Raw genomic sequence first — 16,026 nt, 5'->3', positions numbered from 1 at the left:
GATATATATATTGCTTTATGTTAATTCTTTCCCATACTGTTATGTAAGAATGATGCAAGTGTCATTCCTACTATCTTGTTTCCATTGGTTTTGAAAGATTGATATTAGCCATCTCTATAGTTAGTTCCTTTACTTGTTTTTTTTTTTTTTATAATGCAGTGTTTCTATAGACATAGCAAGGTTGTAATATAATGAAGTCCTAAATGTAATGAGATTCCAACTATAATATTTATTGTTTATCTCTTATTTACTGGTGATTCCTGTTTCACCCTGTACTTGAGTTTTTTAAAGGAACACCAAATTTCTGTAAGAGGTAAAGAAAAAAATCATTTATACTAGAATTATGATTTTTTTTAAATCACTACTATATAATAATACTCATAAAAGTGGATACTCCTTTTGAAACTGTCACCTCAGTGAAATCTTTTGACACTACTGTTTTGGTTTTTGAGTTATCATGTAATGAAAAATAAGCAGAAGAAAGAAAAACAAGAAATTGAAATTTTTTACAGACATCCCCAGAACTTGTATATTATTATAAAAGGAAACACAGTCTTATTGAGGAGGTATTTAAAATACTATTTCAATGAACAATCTGAGCTATCTCTGCATAGGCAGTGCTACTAGTAGCATGCCTGATAATATTGTATATATGTATTTCATTGAACCTGGAACAGAAGCAATCTACAGACATTTCAGATTGTGATGTGTAAAGCAGAAGTTGTTAGATGAAAGTAAAACAAATGTTAATCATATTATACATAATTGTTTCTATTTGTGCATTACAATCACATAAGAACAAATATAATTTATAAAAGCTGCTTATGTTTGTGGCATATGTATAATATAATGCAATATGTGCATTTTACAGTCAAGTATTACTACAGCATGCTATTAAATTTGAAATTCGATTTTTTTAAGTGTGTATGATAGATGCAGTGAAAATATTAAAAGCAGAGATAGTTAAATGTGTAAAGTATTTGTACATTTAAACTTTTGAAAATTGTAAAACCACACAACTAAATGATTTGGCCTGTGTTTATAAGTTCATTTCAGTTGCTGAGGGAGTTGTTGGAAGCTTGCATATTCAGTTACTTGTGAACACATCACTTTTTTTTTGGGTCAATAACACAGTTGTCAAATTTCAAAATTTTAGTAAAGATTGTTTTGACTCTCAATATGCAAACATATTTTAGAACTGACATTTTGTTATTTTGTAACATTTAATTTGATATAATTCACAAAACAAATTTAAAAAAATGATAAAAGAAACTCATCCATTTTGAATATAATTATTCAGCTTTTTTTTGCATGATTTTTCAGTTATTTCTTTCACAGAATTTATGAAGAGGAACTTCAGGTTCCTATCATTTTTTGACCTCTCAGCTTGCCACTAGGTTGTACCAATTGAAGTTGAGCTGTGGAACAGGCTACAGGCAGAGTTTAAATGCCATTGGATATAAAGGGAAATACTGTGGGCAAATGAAAAGGAGATGATGCATTATAACATTTAACATTTTATGCTTTTTTGTGTGTGTGACAAAGACTTACAGTTCAGTAATGTAATATAAGAGAACTGTTTGGAAATTTATTCCAGTTTCTGAAATGAAGAGGGTCCAATTTTGGAAATGTTTCCATATGTTAAATGGTAAAGTAAAAAATTAACTTTGGTTTTCTGAGAATTCCAATTTACAGAAGTTTTACTGTACACTTATGTATGTTTTAGTTGTGTGTACATTTATATTACAATGTGTTCTAAATTAATGATATGTGATAAAGATCTCAAACATATATGTAGTGACATTGCATATAGCTATGCCAAAAGTTATCACACACTGCCCATAACAGTTAACACATCTAAATGAAATTAACAGAATAATTTTAAAAAAATTTGAGTTTTCAAAACAAATTAAGTGTAGGTAATGCATTCAGAATTAAGGTATTTGCTGTTCATTTTCAAAAGTTTGCATTACAAGTACCAGCAGATGAGAAATCCACAGTGTGACATGAGCATAAATTAGTTCATCATAATAAACATCTTGAATTAAAGCCACTTTTTTAAGTAAAAAAAATTAAATAAACTTTTCTGATGGTAATATAAATGTTGATAAACTAAAATAGGATAAATAGATAAATTTTGCATAATTACTTTTTCTAATACTGAACAAATTGGCTAAAGTAATTCACAGTAAACAACTGAACTTGTTCTGAACAGTCACACACTATGCAGCTGTGTTTCTCCTGCTATTACAATTATGTATAATTGGTACAAAATATGAAAGTCTTAATTTGATTGAAGTGACATAAGTAACAAGGACATGTGTATTGGAAGCTTTTACTGACTAATAACAGACTTTCTTGTTTGCAGAAAAATGAAGGTTGACTGTCAGTCTTGCAATAAAGATAACTAAGTGAAGAAGGCTACACATACAACAATCCAGTTTAAAGTTTAGAGACAGTTTGACAAAACATGTTGAAAATAATATGAGAAGCTTTTGGACTTATTTCTCAGTTACTTGTAACCAAAAAATAGAAAAATTTTATTATCTCTGAGGCTAGAGTATTATATTTTTAGTTTTGACAAAAATTGTATTTTGCTGTATGTTGTTTACTAAAATCAATGCATTGTAAAAAGCTCTGTTGTAGTTTTCAGTTTGTTCAAAGGTTGCCTCAATTTGCAGTTTGTTATTCAATAACTTCTGTTTTCTGAAAATCAAGACATAAGGTTGTTTATCCTTACAGCTAAGTATGAAAAACAATTGCCAAAATATTACATAATATTCTTAAAGCTACCAAATATTGTACCGTTTTATAATGAACATAGGAATTGTTTGACCAGTACCATGCAATACACAATATATTCTTCTTGGATTATACAACTAATATTTTTCTCCATATGTGTTTATAACTTCTGCAGTTAAACCTTTGTAAAAAAACATCTGACTTAGCATAAGGCTGTCATTATTGTAACTTTGTACCATTTTTTGTATTAGATTGTTGATGTCATCTCACCCTCAAGATTGGGTAGTCATTTTCGTTTTCTCCAGGGTAATCATGGTTGCTCCAAGATTGCATGGGCTTTTCTGAAGGTAAGGATTAGAGGAATGTTTTACCTTTCATAATGTATTTTGTTTATCTAACAGTTACTTTTGGCTGATGGGAAAAAACAACAACTTTCCACTCTACCCTGTTCACAACCTTATGTCATGAAGCATATTATTACTTAGATGCAAGTTACATTATTTTGTACTTCATATTTTCAAATCATTGAGTGATGATGATTAGTTCAAGCTATTATACTTCCTAAGATCCTGTCTTGCTTACTTAAGCACTAAATATTTCCTTATTCTCAGGAATTTTGGCATTATATGTGTAGACTGTTTCAGTTTTTTACTATGATTTTGTTATCTTTCGGTTTAATAGACTAACAGAAAATATTTTGTACAGATCTTTAAATATTAAATTTTATTCTAATTGTCAGTTTATTTTTTAACGCAGTTCCTTAAGAGATAGTCAAATACATTTCTATGACATGTACCAAACCAGTGGAAGATCTTTAGAGAAGATTGTAAAAAAATATGTTAATCTTTTTGGAGCTACAGAAAACTGATGTTACTAGTAATTTCAATGTATATTTAACAGTTAAGGGCTTTAATTCTTTTCACTCTTGGATATCAAACTTCTGTGATGCTTGTACCCTTTTTTGGTAAAGATATTTTTCTACTTTAAAATCTATGTAGGCAGTACATTTAATGATAAGAAAATAAGTCACTATGGTTATTGACTTATTTATAGTGATTTATTTTGTGCCAAAACAATTATTTTGACTTTTGTTTATGGTTTAAGACTATGAAGGCATGCATGGCAAAATTCTTTTTGCTTCAAAATATGACTGCATAGAATGATTTATGTATCCAGTGGAACAGCAGTAAATTTATTGATTTACAACTCTAAAATCCAGAGTTTTGATTCCAGTGTAATTTTTTTAATGATTTATAAGTTCTGACTAACTTTTTCATTTGTCTGGACTTGAATGTAAAGGTGAAGTTTTAATAAGAACAGTTAATGGCTTTATTTGGACAAGATTTAATTATTTATGTATTCTGTTTGATAGTGCCAAGTATATTCTTTATTGTGAAGTTTTATTCAGTTGATTATTGAAACTTGATTGAGTGAAGTGCATCAGGTTGTGCTTGAATAAGTTCAGTATAGATATTCATGAAAATAATGATCTAGGACTAAGCCTATATCTGATACTGTAGTATTGTGAAGGATGTTTTAAATGTCAACGTTGTACCATCTTCCTTAAAGATCTAGGAACTCTTGAAGGTAACAATAAAGCCAAAGACAGTTGACAAAACATGTTTTATTTACAAGGCTCAAACATTTCAGAATACACTAATTTCATCTTCAGCAAGATCTGAAAATAGTATTAAGAAGATATTTATTAACTACCAGAATAGTATCAAAGATCACTGGTTTACTTAGTTAATGAGTAAATTGGTAAGCAGATAAAAGTAAAACAAAAAAGATTATACAGTGTATTATGAAACAGTTGAATTTTAAGTGTGTAAATTTAGAATAAGTTTAAAGAGGATTGTAAATTCTTAAGAATAGGATGGTCTTTAGCTGTGAGTAAACTTTCTTTAATATAGACTTCAAGGTCTAAAGATTCTGTTGTAATGGTAGAGAAATTATCATATATCAAATGTTGTGACCTGTAGTTTAAACATGAATGAAAAGATGAGTGGCTGGGTTAAAGTAATGGATAGCTGGTTCTGTCTGATACTCCTAAATGTTCACAGACTAGTTTTCAGGTTGTGTTTTTTTTTTTTTGCCATTGTACCTTACAGTCACTACACAAACCATGAGTGTATAAGTTTAGTTAGTTGATCTTTACATTGAAATAAATGTTTAATGTAGTCTGAGTTGAATTTGAGGATAGAGGTTTTTCTTTTGAAGGGAAGAGTTGTTTTTAATTTGCAAAGATTGTGAGTTCATAAAAGGAAGGGAAATAATGAGAGGAAATTTGGTGATGGTGTGCATATTTACTGATGGTTGAAATTTGTTATTTAGGAAATTGCAAGTAATATTTGCTTGAAAATCAGTTGGTTAACCATTACTTAACATGTATTTGCAAAAGTGTAATATTTCTGTGTAAAATTGAGTAATTCATGAAAAAATTAAAAATTATTTTTAATAGTGATGTGACTAGATTACATTTGAAAAACTCAGGGATAAAACTTAAAGTTAGTATAAAGGCTTGAAAACAAGTATTTTTGCAATAAACAGAAGTAATGATTCATTTTTTGTGTGTTTGGATGTGAACTTGATATTGGAGTGTTGGGAATTAAGATACAAAAGATATTTAGGAATGTGACTTGCTTGTTGAAACATTAAGAAAGTATCATTGATAAAGCATTTTTAAAGGACAGGTTTGAATTTGTGTGCAGTTTTCTAGTGACTTGTTCATGGTAGTACAGAAAACTATTGGCTGTCATTGGATGCAGCAGGGATCCTATGTTGATTCCATTTATCTGGTCATGACATTATTAAGAAAGAAATGGTTTAACTTTGTGAATAGGACAAGTTTCAAGAATTGTACATGGGTGAAACCAACATCCTGCTCAGTGTCAGAAGGAGATATTCCATGATTAAATTTAAAGTTTCAGCAAAGTGAATATAAGTATTGAAAGATTAAATATCAAAGCTGCCTATGATATATTTATCAGCAAAGGAAATTTTAGAGATTACATAGGCAAAAGCAAAAAAATTGGTGATAGTAAATGAGTTCAAAATGTGAGATTTAAGAATAAAAATGATAAAGTTAGAAAGGTAATTGAAGGAGCTGATAGCTGAGAAAATAGGAAGGATAGGATATTCTAAAACACACCTCCATTTACACTGACAATTATTCCTTGATTTTCATGTTTTCAACTTTGCTTACCTTAGCATTGGTCTCACTTGCCCCAGTCTTTTATACCCCACTTAAATGGCCTTGGCAATATTTGTCTCATGATATTCTCCACCTGTGTACTCTACCTAAGCACCTCACATGGATAATGTAATCACTTTTTTCATGACAAAACATTTGATCATAGTTTTCTCTGATACAGTACTGTGCTTGGTTATGTTATTTACTGTGATTTTTGGGTCACTTTTTGGATTTTCATACAATTATAATTTCCTAAAAAAATTTTTGATGTGCTATTTATAGGCATGAATTCCCATGTTACAGTACCCCTATTCCATCTCTGTTATTTTAAAAACAAAATTGCATGGTAGTAATTTAGGTTATATTAATGAAAAATAACAATGGGCAGTCAGAAACATCAGTTTCTTTTCACCCCACTACATGATTAAGGATTATAGGGTGCATAACTTTTGAGTTTACTTGATCTGTCAAGATTCGCAGATGATATAACTTCACTGATTAAAGTTCATGAAGAAAAAGAATGGAGTCAGGACAGGTTGTGAAGATGCTATGAAAGGTCAGGGGAGAAGCCAGGAGGCAGGGTAGAAGGAAAACTTCAAAGGGTTATTTCTTGATTATGGAGAAAGATGTGCTGTGTATATCAGTTCCTGTTTAACTAGAAAACTGTATTATTCTGGTTAGGGGAATTTAGTGATAATTAACTTATTGATTAATCTTTAAGTTTGTATTAGCTGAACTTACATTGATTAAGAACAGTCCTTGTCAGGGCTGGGACCTGTGGATCCTATCTTAGTTAGGAGTTTTACTGTGGGTGGAAATAGAAATACCCAGAGAATAGTCATTTTTACAGCCAGAGCACCAAATAAAATTGCTCTGACTGTGCCTGGAAGAGGGTGTGGGAAAAACAAAAAAAAAAAAAACAAGAATTAATATTCATAAACATTTAAGTGTGTGAAACTTGATCTAAAAGAAGCTAGAAGGAAGTAGAGTTGCTGTGTATCTAGGTGAGTTGGAGGCAGTGGCAGGCTTGGCTGCTGGTGTTCCTTGGCTAACCAGCATATGAATAGCTTATTTTGAAAATTTATGATGCTACATGGTTTCATTGGTGTGGGTGATTGGTGGAGAATTCACCAGCTAAGGAAACATTGTAGCAGGAGGAGAAAAAGGACACATCTTACTTACATGAATGCTATTTTGCAACTTCTCATGGAGAATATATGCAGCCTGCAGGTGCTTTCCTGGGGGTTCTGAGGCTGCATTTTTTGATGATCCAGGTCATTCTTGGGAGAGCTTTTCCCATGTCTTTCGTTATGAGATTGGCTTTTCTGTGAGGTTTTGGAACTTTCCCTGATTACATTTGAATCTACTCCTTCCCTCATGGGGGAAAGGTTGAGGGGGACTATTTAGTTTTTCCTCCATAACCTGATATTACTGTTCATGCTTGGAGGTTGATCACTCAGTTATGTGAGGGATAGCTATATCTTGTCCCCTACATTTGTCAGAACAGCATGCTTTGGCTTATCACTGCCAGGAAGACTTCTTTTTAGATTCACAAAGACTTGATCCCTTTTTGACATTTGGGTTCCAGAGTAAAGTCTGTGATCAGTTTGAAGAGAATACAATTTTCTCACATTTGCCTGATTCTCACTACTGTCCTGAGATATTTATCTTCTCTCAATCTTCTGTCTGAAACCTCTCAGCATTACTCATGTCAGTTCATGGATGAATTAGGTCCTTTGCCAACTTCCAAATGACTAGATTTTTAGCTTCTACTCCCTCTTTGGTGCCCTTGCTTGTGTGTTGTTGGGACTTATGGGGTAGAGATTCTTTGTTGGAGGGAATTTGTCTACCTGCTGCTATATTCTGTGAGTTATGAGAGGCTCCTTTTCTCCATCCATTGTTATTTTCAGATATTCTTGAGGTGTTGGAATCAAGGATTGATGTTGCCCATTTACATTCCTCCTTGTCATTCTTGTTCTCTTGACTTTCTTTGGTTTCAGCATTTTCTTTTCATGTGTCCTGAATTGCACCTTCAGTTCCTTGGTCTATTGATACAATAGATTCCTTCCTTATTGTTGTAGCTCCTCCTTTTGGGCAGACCAGTGCCAACAACATCAGTGACTGTCCTGTAGCTGAAGAGTCTGTAGTTGTGCACATCATTTTCTGGACTTTGTACTTCCTTCACCACAAATCCATGGGTCCTCCAGGTTCTGACATTAGGACTGGTCATTTAGTTCACATTTCCACCTCCTTCATTCTCCCACCCTGTGGCATTTCCAACATATCCACAGAGAGTGCCTCTTCATTCCTGGGTTGTAAGGGACTTGTTGATCAAGGAGGCAGTGGAGAGGGTCAATCCCATTCTTACAGGATTTTATTCCCATTGTGCCCAAAAACAAACACAGATTGTTATCCAATCAGTGGTCTTGCTTGTTTCAACTAGTTCTTAGATCCTCCTTGGTTTAGCATGGAGTCCTTTCTCAGCCTACAATGGCATTCGTCACCAGGTCTCTGGATGACCAAGCTCAGTATTGCTGATGCATACTTTCAATTTCCACTAGCTAAGTCATTCCACTGATTTCTATGTTTTGTACACAATGATCAGGTTCTGCAGGCCAGGGCTCTACTCTTTGATTTAGTTCTTTGGATGTTCTCTTCTGAGCTTATTTTCATTTTATCAGTCTTCTAGATTGCTGTGTTCTGGTGGTGATAAATTTAATAATGGATCATCAGTCTTGACTCAGTTGCATTTTTCCAACTGAATGGATGTTTCATTGCCAGGTCTTCTGGTGGATTTGCTTGCATTTTTGGTCTCCAATAATTGAAGTATTTGCCACTCATTGGAAGTCAGTCTCAAATACAAGCTTTTTGGTCCCTGACACCTCATCCTTGTGCTTTGGCAATAGATGCATTCAGTTAGGACTGGACAGGTTTGCACATGTATGACTTTCCCTGATTTGTCTGCTGCTCATAGTTGTGGCTGTTGTTCAGTCCACTCCCGATCAGATACTGCTAGTCGCCTGTATTGACCAATGCAACCATGGTTTTCTCTTCTTTAATATCTTTAAGATAATTGGTTTCTACCTCTTCTCTTGGATCATTTCTGTTGAGGCAACCTTGTTCTAACATTGTTCATCAGAACTTTTAGAAGCTCAAACTTTTTGCTCAGATGTTATGTTGTTCTTTGCACAACTTCAGGTCATAACTTGTAAAGTTGCTTTATATTTGGCTCAATCTCTCTGTAGAGTCACAATGGCCATTAATCAACATAAATGACTCTTATTGCTAGTGGGGTCACAACAGGAATTTAAACCCACTTCACCTAACTGTTTCTGCCATATCCCATTTTTAACCTGGTTTTCTGTAAAAGATATTTCTTTTTCTACTGTTGCCTTATGTAAGGCAGTCTTGTTGACTGCTTTTTGGTATTTGAAACATAGAAAAGTTTTTGAGTTTCTTGTTCTGTATGGCCTTTTTAATTCTTTTTGTATTCTGTGTCCCAAGAGGCTTTTTCTTGTGCTAATCTGGAATATTAAGGTGGTATTTTGTGTTTTATCTCATCATCTTTTTGAGCCTTTAGCATCATGTTCCATCTCTCACCTTTCTGTTTGTGTTGCTGGTGTGTGGACCTTGTAGGCCTGACTTGTTTGCACTGCATGTGCACAAGACTCTTTATCACTTTTCCTATGTCCTGCTCTATCTGGATATATATTTTTCCTTTCTAAGACTCTGGCAGCTAAGGAAGAAGGTGAATACTTCTCACCAATTCACTTACAGGCTATCTCCTCATAATTCTGAACACAGAGTGGTCCCATCCTATGTCCTTGGTTGATCACAATAGTTCCATATCCTCCTCATAATTGCAGGGACAAGTGGAATGCTCCTACTCATTTGGTTCAGGAGTGAGGATGCATGTTCATAACTTTCAGACTAGATGAGTTCTGTTCCTTTAGATGGGTAGAGCATATGTGATCCCATCATTCTGAGCATGAGGTGTTGCCTTTTGACCATCTTTGGGTGGAGGAGAAGGTTTGTTCACTTCAGTGCTGCTTACTTTCTCCTCATTGTTTTTAATGTGTAGTTAACTGTGTTTTCTGAGGCTGCAAATTAACTGTACAATTTCTTAATTTAACTATTAAGTTTTTTTATTCTTTGAATCATAAAGCTGTTAAACTGCAAACATTTCTTGTTTTGAATTTTTAAGCTAGTATTTGTCTACGAACCAATAGGAAATTTTAATCAATTATCTTTAAATAACTCTGGATATAAATAGGGAATTTCTCTTTTTAAACAATGGAAAGCCTGTCTGACCATTCAGATAACTTTAGTTTTTCAAGGCAGATATAAGTGCTGTACAAATTATTAGTTTACTAGTGGATAACCACAGAATATTTATGGTCAAATTACTATCTTTATTCTAATAGTACTTCTTTAAATACATGATTTCCAGAATAATTCAAAAGAATTTTAGTTGCAGACACTGTAATCTGTGAGCCCACTTATCTTAGGCTTAATATTAGTTAAGCTTTAATAAAGGATGGCCTGTATTTGATAGAGATAAATTAATGCTATAAGTTGTGTGTACTTTTTGCTTCAGTTTAGTTAAGACTAAGCTTTAGCATACTTAATATTATCAGTGATTAAACTTTAATGTTATTCTCTGACCTAATGTTACACCTTTCTAAAATTTGATAAACATTTAATAAGATATACAAAATGTATACTAAAATATATCCACCTTTGTTTACATTGCTTGAAATGATGTGTGTCTGTGCATTGTTGGGACAGACAAAAACTGTATTATTATTATAATAGATTTTATTATGACTTTTTATGCAGCTGTTTTTTTGAAATATCTACAGGTAGAATTGTTTAAGAATAAGTCAAATATCAAATGTGGTTTTTGTACATGGCAATATCCATAGTCTGAAGAGAATTTTTACATGCTGTAACAACTTTGTTTATTCAGTTTGAAAATTTGGGATGAAATTTAAAAATCCTGCAGCTAATTAGAACAGTAAACTATGAAATTCTGAATATTGTATGAGTGGAGGAAGCAAAATATTAACCCAAGTTGTTCAATTTTGAAGATTTATAAATATTTTTTAATAAAACTTTTGTTGTTACATGTACAAAAACTGTCATCAAATGCTTTCCATTTATCTGCTTCCACAAGTACTGGAACTAATTTGGTGATTTTGAAAATGCATTACTTAAAATTAAAACTGTGAAGATTGTAATGTTGGAAAATTTAGTTTTTAGTAGTGTATTAGTGTAGTTGGTTGTTATGATATTTATAGCACAAATAACTATAGTTTAGCATACTATATATGTAAAAACAGCTGGTATGGGTAGAGAAAGCACTTAGTAGAGGAGCAAACATAGTGCTTTCCCTTCACATACCAGCCATTTTTACATATATAAATTTCTCTACAAGTTGGTTTTATTGTCATCATGGAGTTTAGCATACTATTATGCTGCTAAATTCTGCCCCTGTAATGGTGATGTGTGTAATGTAATGCAAACAAGAAAATATAAAATGCTTGGTGTGTTTAAAGAATAACATTGGCCTATAATAAGTAATAATGAAGCATATTATCTTTCATTTCTTTTGTGTAGATTTTTATAAGTATTGTTTTTTTACTTGCATTATGTAGCCATCTGTCCATTTTTGTAGTCCACCTCCCTCTACTTAACTTGAGAGTGAAACATTGTTTATAACAACATTGAAGGGGTGATGTTATACGTTAGTTTATTTTTCATATGAAGTTCTTATATGTGTGTTTGCTAATGCAGTACATGGTTCATAATTTGGCAAATCTTATGTCTTTATCTGTCACAAAATGTACACATTTCTAGTGTTTGGTGCATTTAGTGACAACTGAACTCCTAGTGATACCCTAACAGGCACTTTCCCACTAAAGTTAAGGTTGCAAAGTAAATGCACCTTGTACAAAGTATAAAGTAATTAAAACCTGTGCATTTGTGAATCATACCTGATCATGTCATATTTAAAAATTTGAAAAAGTAATAAAAATTGAACTCTGGGCATTGGTTATTGAGGTTCTCTATAAATAATGTTTTAGATTCTTTTTGATTAACTATTTTGCAACAAATCATGGGTCAAAGGCCATGCCATCACATTTGTTGATTTGACTTGCATTCAAAATTTTATTGAACTACTATTTTATGAATTTATGTCAGTAAGTTTGGAATCAAATTGTAGATTATAATTCAAACTTTAATGTTATACGTGAGGTAATTTCTTAATTTAAAAGTGAATAGTAAAAGAATACACCTAAATATAGCTGTTAGTGAGTCATGTGGTATGCTGAATGCAGTATTGTTTAAAATTAGATGTTTGTGATGTCAAAATACTAAATCTATAGTTTCATACAAATTAGAAACTCATATTACTAATATTATCAAGCTAGAATGTAAAATAATAACTCATATTTTGCTGAGAAATGACTTGTGTACTGAGTCAATCAGGGTGACCCCTTGTGACTCTTTAAATTTTTTGAAATGGTCCCTTATATACTCTCTTTACAGTATATGATATGTGAATAACCAATCAACAGCTTAGAATGCTATGTTTGTGGTTTTCTCAGCCATTTAAACTGTGAAAAAGCTACTATGCTTTCGAACCAAGATATCATGAAGGTAGGCTGTGTCTTTAGTTTGCTTGAAGTTTCATATTTTTAGAAATCTAAATACATCTTAGTTACTAAGCTTGATAACTAATGGTGGAATTGTATGGTATCATTGTAGTTATTTATGATTTTTTTGGTTATTCAACTGTATATAAAGAACCTAAACAAATTTTGTTTGATATCCTGCATGTGCAAAATTGTAAAAGATTTAGCAACTTATCTACAGCAGCAACAGAGCTCAAAGGTTGTAGTGAGAAAAGATAATTGTTTGCTTTACTTCTAATTTATTGTTCTATATTTGAAGAAAAATAATTTATTTGTTAATAGTAATAATATATATGCATAATTGAAATGTGAACGTATCTTACAAAATACTAGTCCACTAAAACAGCCAAGACAGAAGATCAAAGATCAGTTTTATATTACTGGATATGTAACACCAGTACACGTGCACCATGTCAATGCAAGTTATGTAATGTTAGCTGGAAGGTTAATATGATAAATATATTTGTTAATATGTAGCATTATGAGACTCCAGCTACTTAGACTAAACGTTTATATTTTTGTGTTATAATATCTATTCATTCCAGAACTGAAAAAGCATAATTTGTATTTGTTTCCTAATTTTTTATGTTGGTTGTGAGGTTGGTTAACTGACAGACCCCACATGGTTAGAGTACATAAAGTAACATAAAATATAAAGTCTTACTCAAAACAAACATTTAAAATGTATTTAGGAGGTTTTAGAGATTACACAAATATTTGAGATTTTGGGGAAGAAGAGCAGTTCTCTTAGTTGTAATATGAAATAACTTTGCACTCAGACTAGTAATGAAACAAACTCTGCTTTTACAAACAAATCTTTGAAAAAAAATTTCATTAAAAAATCTGATTTTGTTGTACTCAAAACACTTGTAATATTCACTGAATGTCTACCAGATTTTGTGAAGATACACATGCTGTATTAACAGTTATAGTGCAAATACTTGAGATGAAGAAATGTGTATATGAATTTGTGTATGTTATACCAGACCTATAGTGAAAGGGTTAAATCATCAGTTGGTGGCATTATGGGGGATCAAGGTGAGTAATTGCCTCCTGCTTTTGTTATTGTGAGATATGGTATGAAATATGAGATTTTCAATACTTAACTCAAAAACTGTGATTTAGTAACAGTTTATCAGTAACATATTTCATAACATAATTTTTGTTAAACATTTAAATATTTAGGGTGGCATAAGTTTTGTAACTGTACTGGTCCACTGCTTTTTGCAATCATTTAACAACAGATATCAAGCATGAACTTTTAAACTGTAGACTCATTCCATACTTTGATCTAATTTCATTTTAAATATTTTGCCTCTCTTCATATGTCATGTAGGTTTGCTTTTAAATTGTTGATTTACTTTATATAATGACTTAATTTCTACAGGCATTTAATTACTTTACATAATGAATTGTATCACTTTCTGATTTCTGGTTTAAATAGAGAAACTGTATCCTGAGAGTTGTATTAGATGGTAGTGATTAAGATATTTGTTTCTTTTAAAATATTTTAAGTGGCAACCAGTATAAATTGTTTTCAAACCAGCTTTAACATTAGTAATACAAAGGTTATTGTAAAACAAAATTTAATGTTTTGTATAAAAAAAGAACTTATTATTCTGTATGTAGTATCAAAAGACTGAACTTCCAATTGTCTTAGATTATTTAGGCATTATAATTTCATTATGAAAAACTGAAAATACAAAACTTAAAGCAATAGCTTTTGGTGATTAAGAATACATATATTAAATGTCTGAAGTTTTATATACACTTCTGGCCATAATTTTAAGGCCAATGAACATAAAGAAAAAATATGCATTTTGCATTGTTAGACTCAACCACTTATTTGAGTAGAACTTTGAAAGATGAAAATAAGAAAGGGGAAAAAAGGAATAAAAAACAGTTTTAGCATTTAATAGGGAAAATGTGAACACTATGAAATTAGCCTAAATACTAGCTGGTCAAAAGTCTAAGACCATATTGAAATGAAGCATTAATTGGTAGACATGTAACGAAATTTAGTCCTTTGTGTTCAAGCATTAGCGTTGTCAACATCTCTCACTGACATCTCCTGTGTTACATTGGGTAAAAACATGGCAAAGGCTAAAAAGTTGACAGAGTTTGAACATGGCAGAATTGTTGAGCTGCAAAAGCAAGTTCTCTCTCATGTGCCATCAGTGGTGAGATTGGGCATAGTAAATCTGCTGTTGCAAAGGTCATATCTCCATCCACACTACGAAACAACAGCTCGGTTAAACTTTGCTGAGAAGCACCAAACATGGGATGTAGAAAAGTGGATGAAGGTTTTGTTCTCTGATGAGAAAAAAATTAACCTGGATGGTCCAGATGGCTTCCAACATTATTGGCACGATAAGAATATCCCACAGGATACATTTTCTACACAACACAGTAGAGGAGGTTCCATCATGATCTGGGGTGCTTTTTCCTTCTTTGGAATAATGGAGCTTCAGGTTATACAGGGGCATCAAACAGCAACTGGCTACATTGGCATGTTGGAGAGAGCATCCTTATTGACTGAAGGTCCTCGCTTGTGTAGAAATGACTGGATCTTTCAGCAGGACAGTGCTGCAATCCACAATGCCTGCAGGACAAAGGACTTTTTCATTGCAAATAAAGTATTCTTTTGGACCATCCAGCGTGTTCATTTGAACTGAACATCATTGAAAATGTTTGGGGGTGGATTGCAAGGGAAGTCTATAGAAATGGACGTCAATTCCAAACAGGCATGATCTTCATGAAGCCATCTTCACCACTTGAAATAACATTCCAGCCAGCCTTCTGCAAATGCTTATATCAACCATGTCAAAGCGAAGTTTTGAAGTTATTCGCAGTGACGGCCGTGCAACTCACTACTGACACCTCTTGTTGGGCATTTCTTACCCTGTTGAGGACTTCTTTTTGGTATGGTCTTAAACTTGTGACCAGCTAGTATTTAGGCTAAATTCATAGTGTTCACATTTTCCCTATTAAATGCTAAAAAAGTTTTTCAATTTTATTTTCCCTTTTCTTATTGTCATCTTTTGAAGCTCTAGTCAAATTAGTGGTTTAGTCTAACAACGTAAAATGCATATTTTTTCTTTATGTTCATTGGTCTTAAGAGTTTGGTCAGCAGTGTAGGAAATTCATTAAAATTGTGTTGACTGCAAATGTCTTAAAAAGATAGTATTATATACTCACATGGAAATTATTTTGAGAAAAAATAATCTGATATACTGTATATGACTAGTACCAAAAACCAAAGGAAACTGAACTAAATCTCTTAATACAGCAAAGTTTGTAGTGTGTATGTCTATAGCTATTTAGAAAATGTATATAGACTGGACAATAATAAATGAAATAAATTTATATTGTATGCAAAATTTATATCTAAGT

General features: G+C 32.2%; 1 protein-coding gene across 9 annotated transcripts in view; it reads left to right on the top strand.

The window, feature by feature from the left end:
* Positions 1-16,026, top strand: part of LOC143255785 (jouberin-like) — a 98,778-nt gene that overhangs the window by 35,726 nt on the left and 47,026 nt on the right. For all 9 annotated transcript variants that reach the window (XM_076511985.1, XM_076511987.1, XM_076511984.1 and 6 more), the window contains one exon: positions 2,994-3,089. In XM_076511985.1, the coding sequence (XP_076368100.1) occupies positions 2,994-3,089 (96 nt within the window). The remainder of the gene's footprint in view (positions 1-2,993; positions 3,090-16,026) is intronic.

Source organism: Tachypleus tridentatus, chromosome 7, assembly GCF_004210375.1.
Source record: "Tachypleus tridentatus isolate NWPU-2018 chromosome 7, ASM421037v1, whole genome shotgun sequence".
NCBI classification, from domain to species: domain Eukaryota; kingdom Metazoa; phylum Arthropoda; class Merostomata; order Xiphosura; family Limulidae; genus Tachypleus; species Tachypleus tridentatus.
Note: the sequence above shows the minus strand (reverse complement) of the source record. Positions and strands in the feature narration are given on the sequence as shown.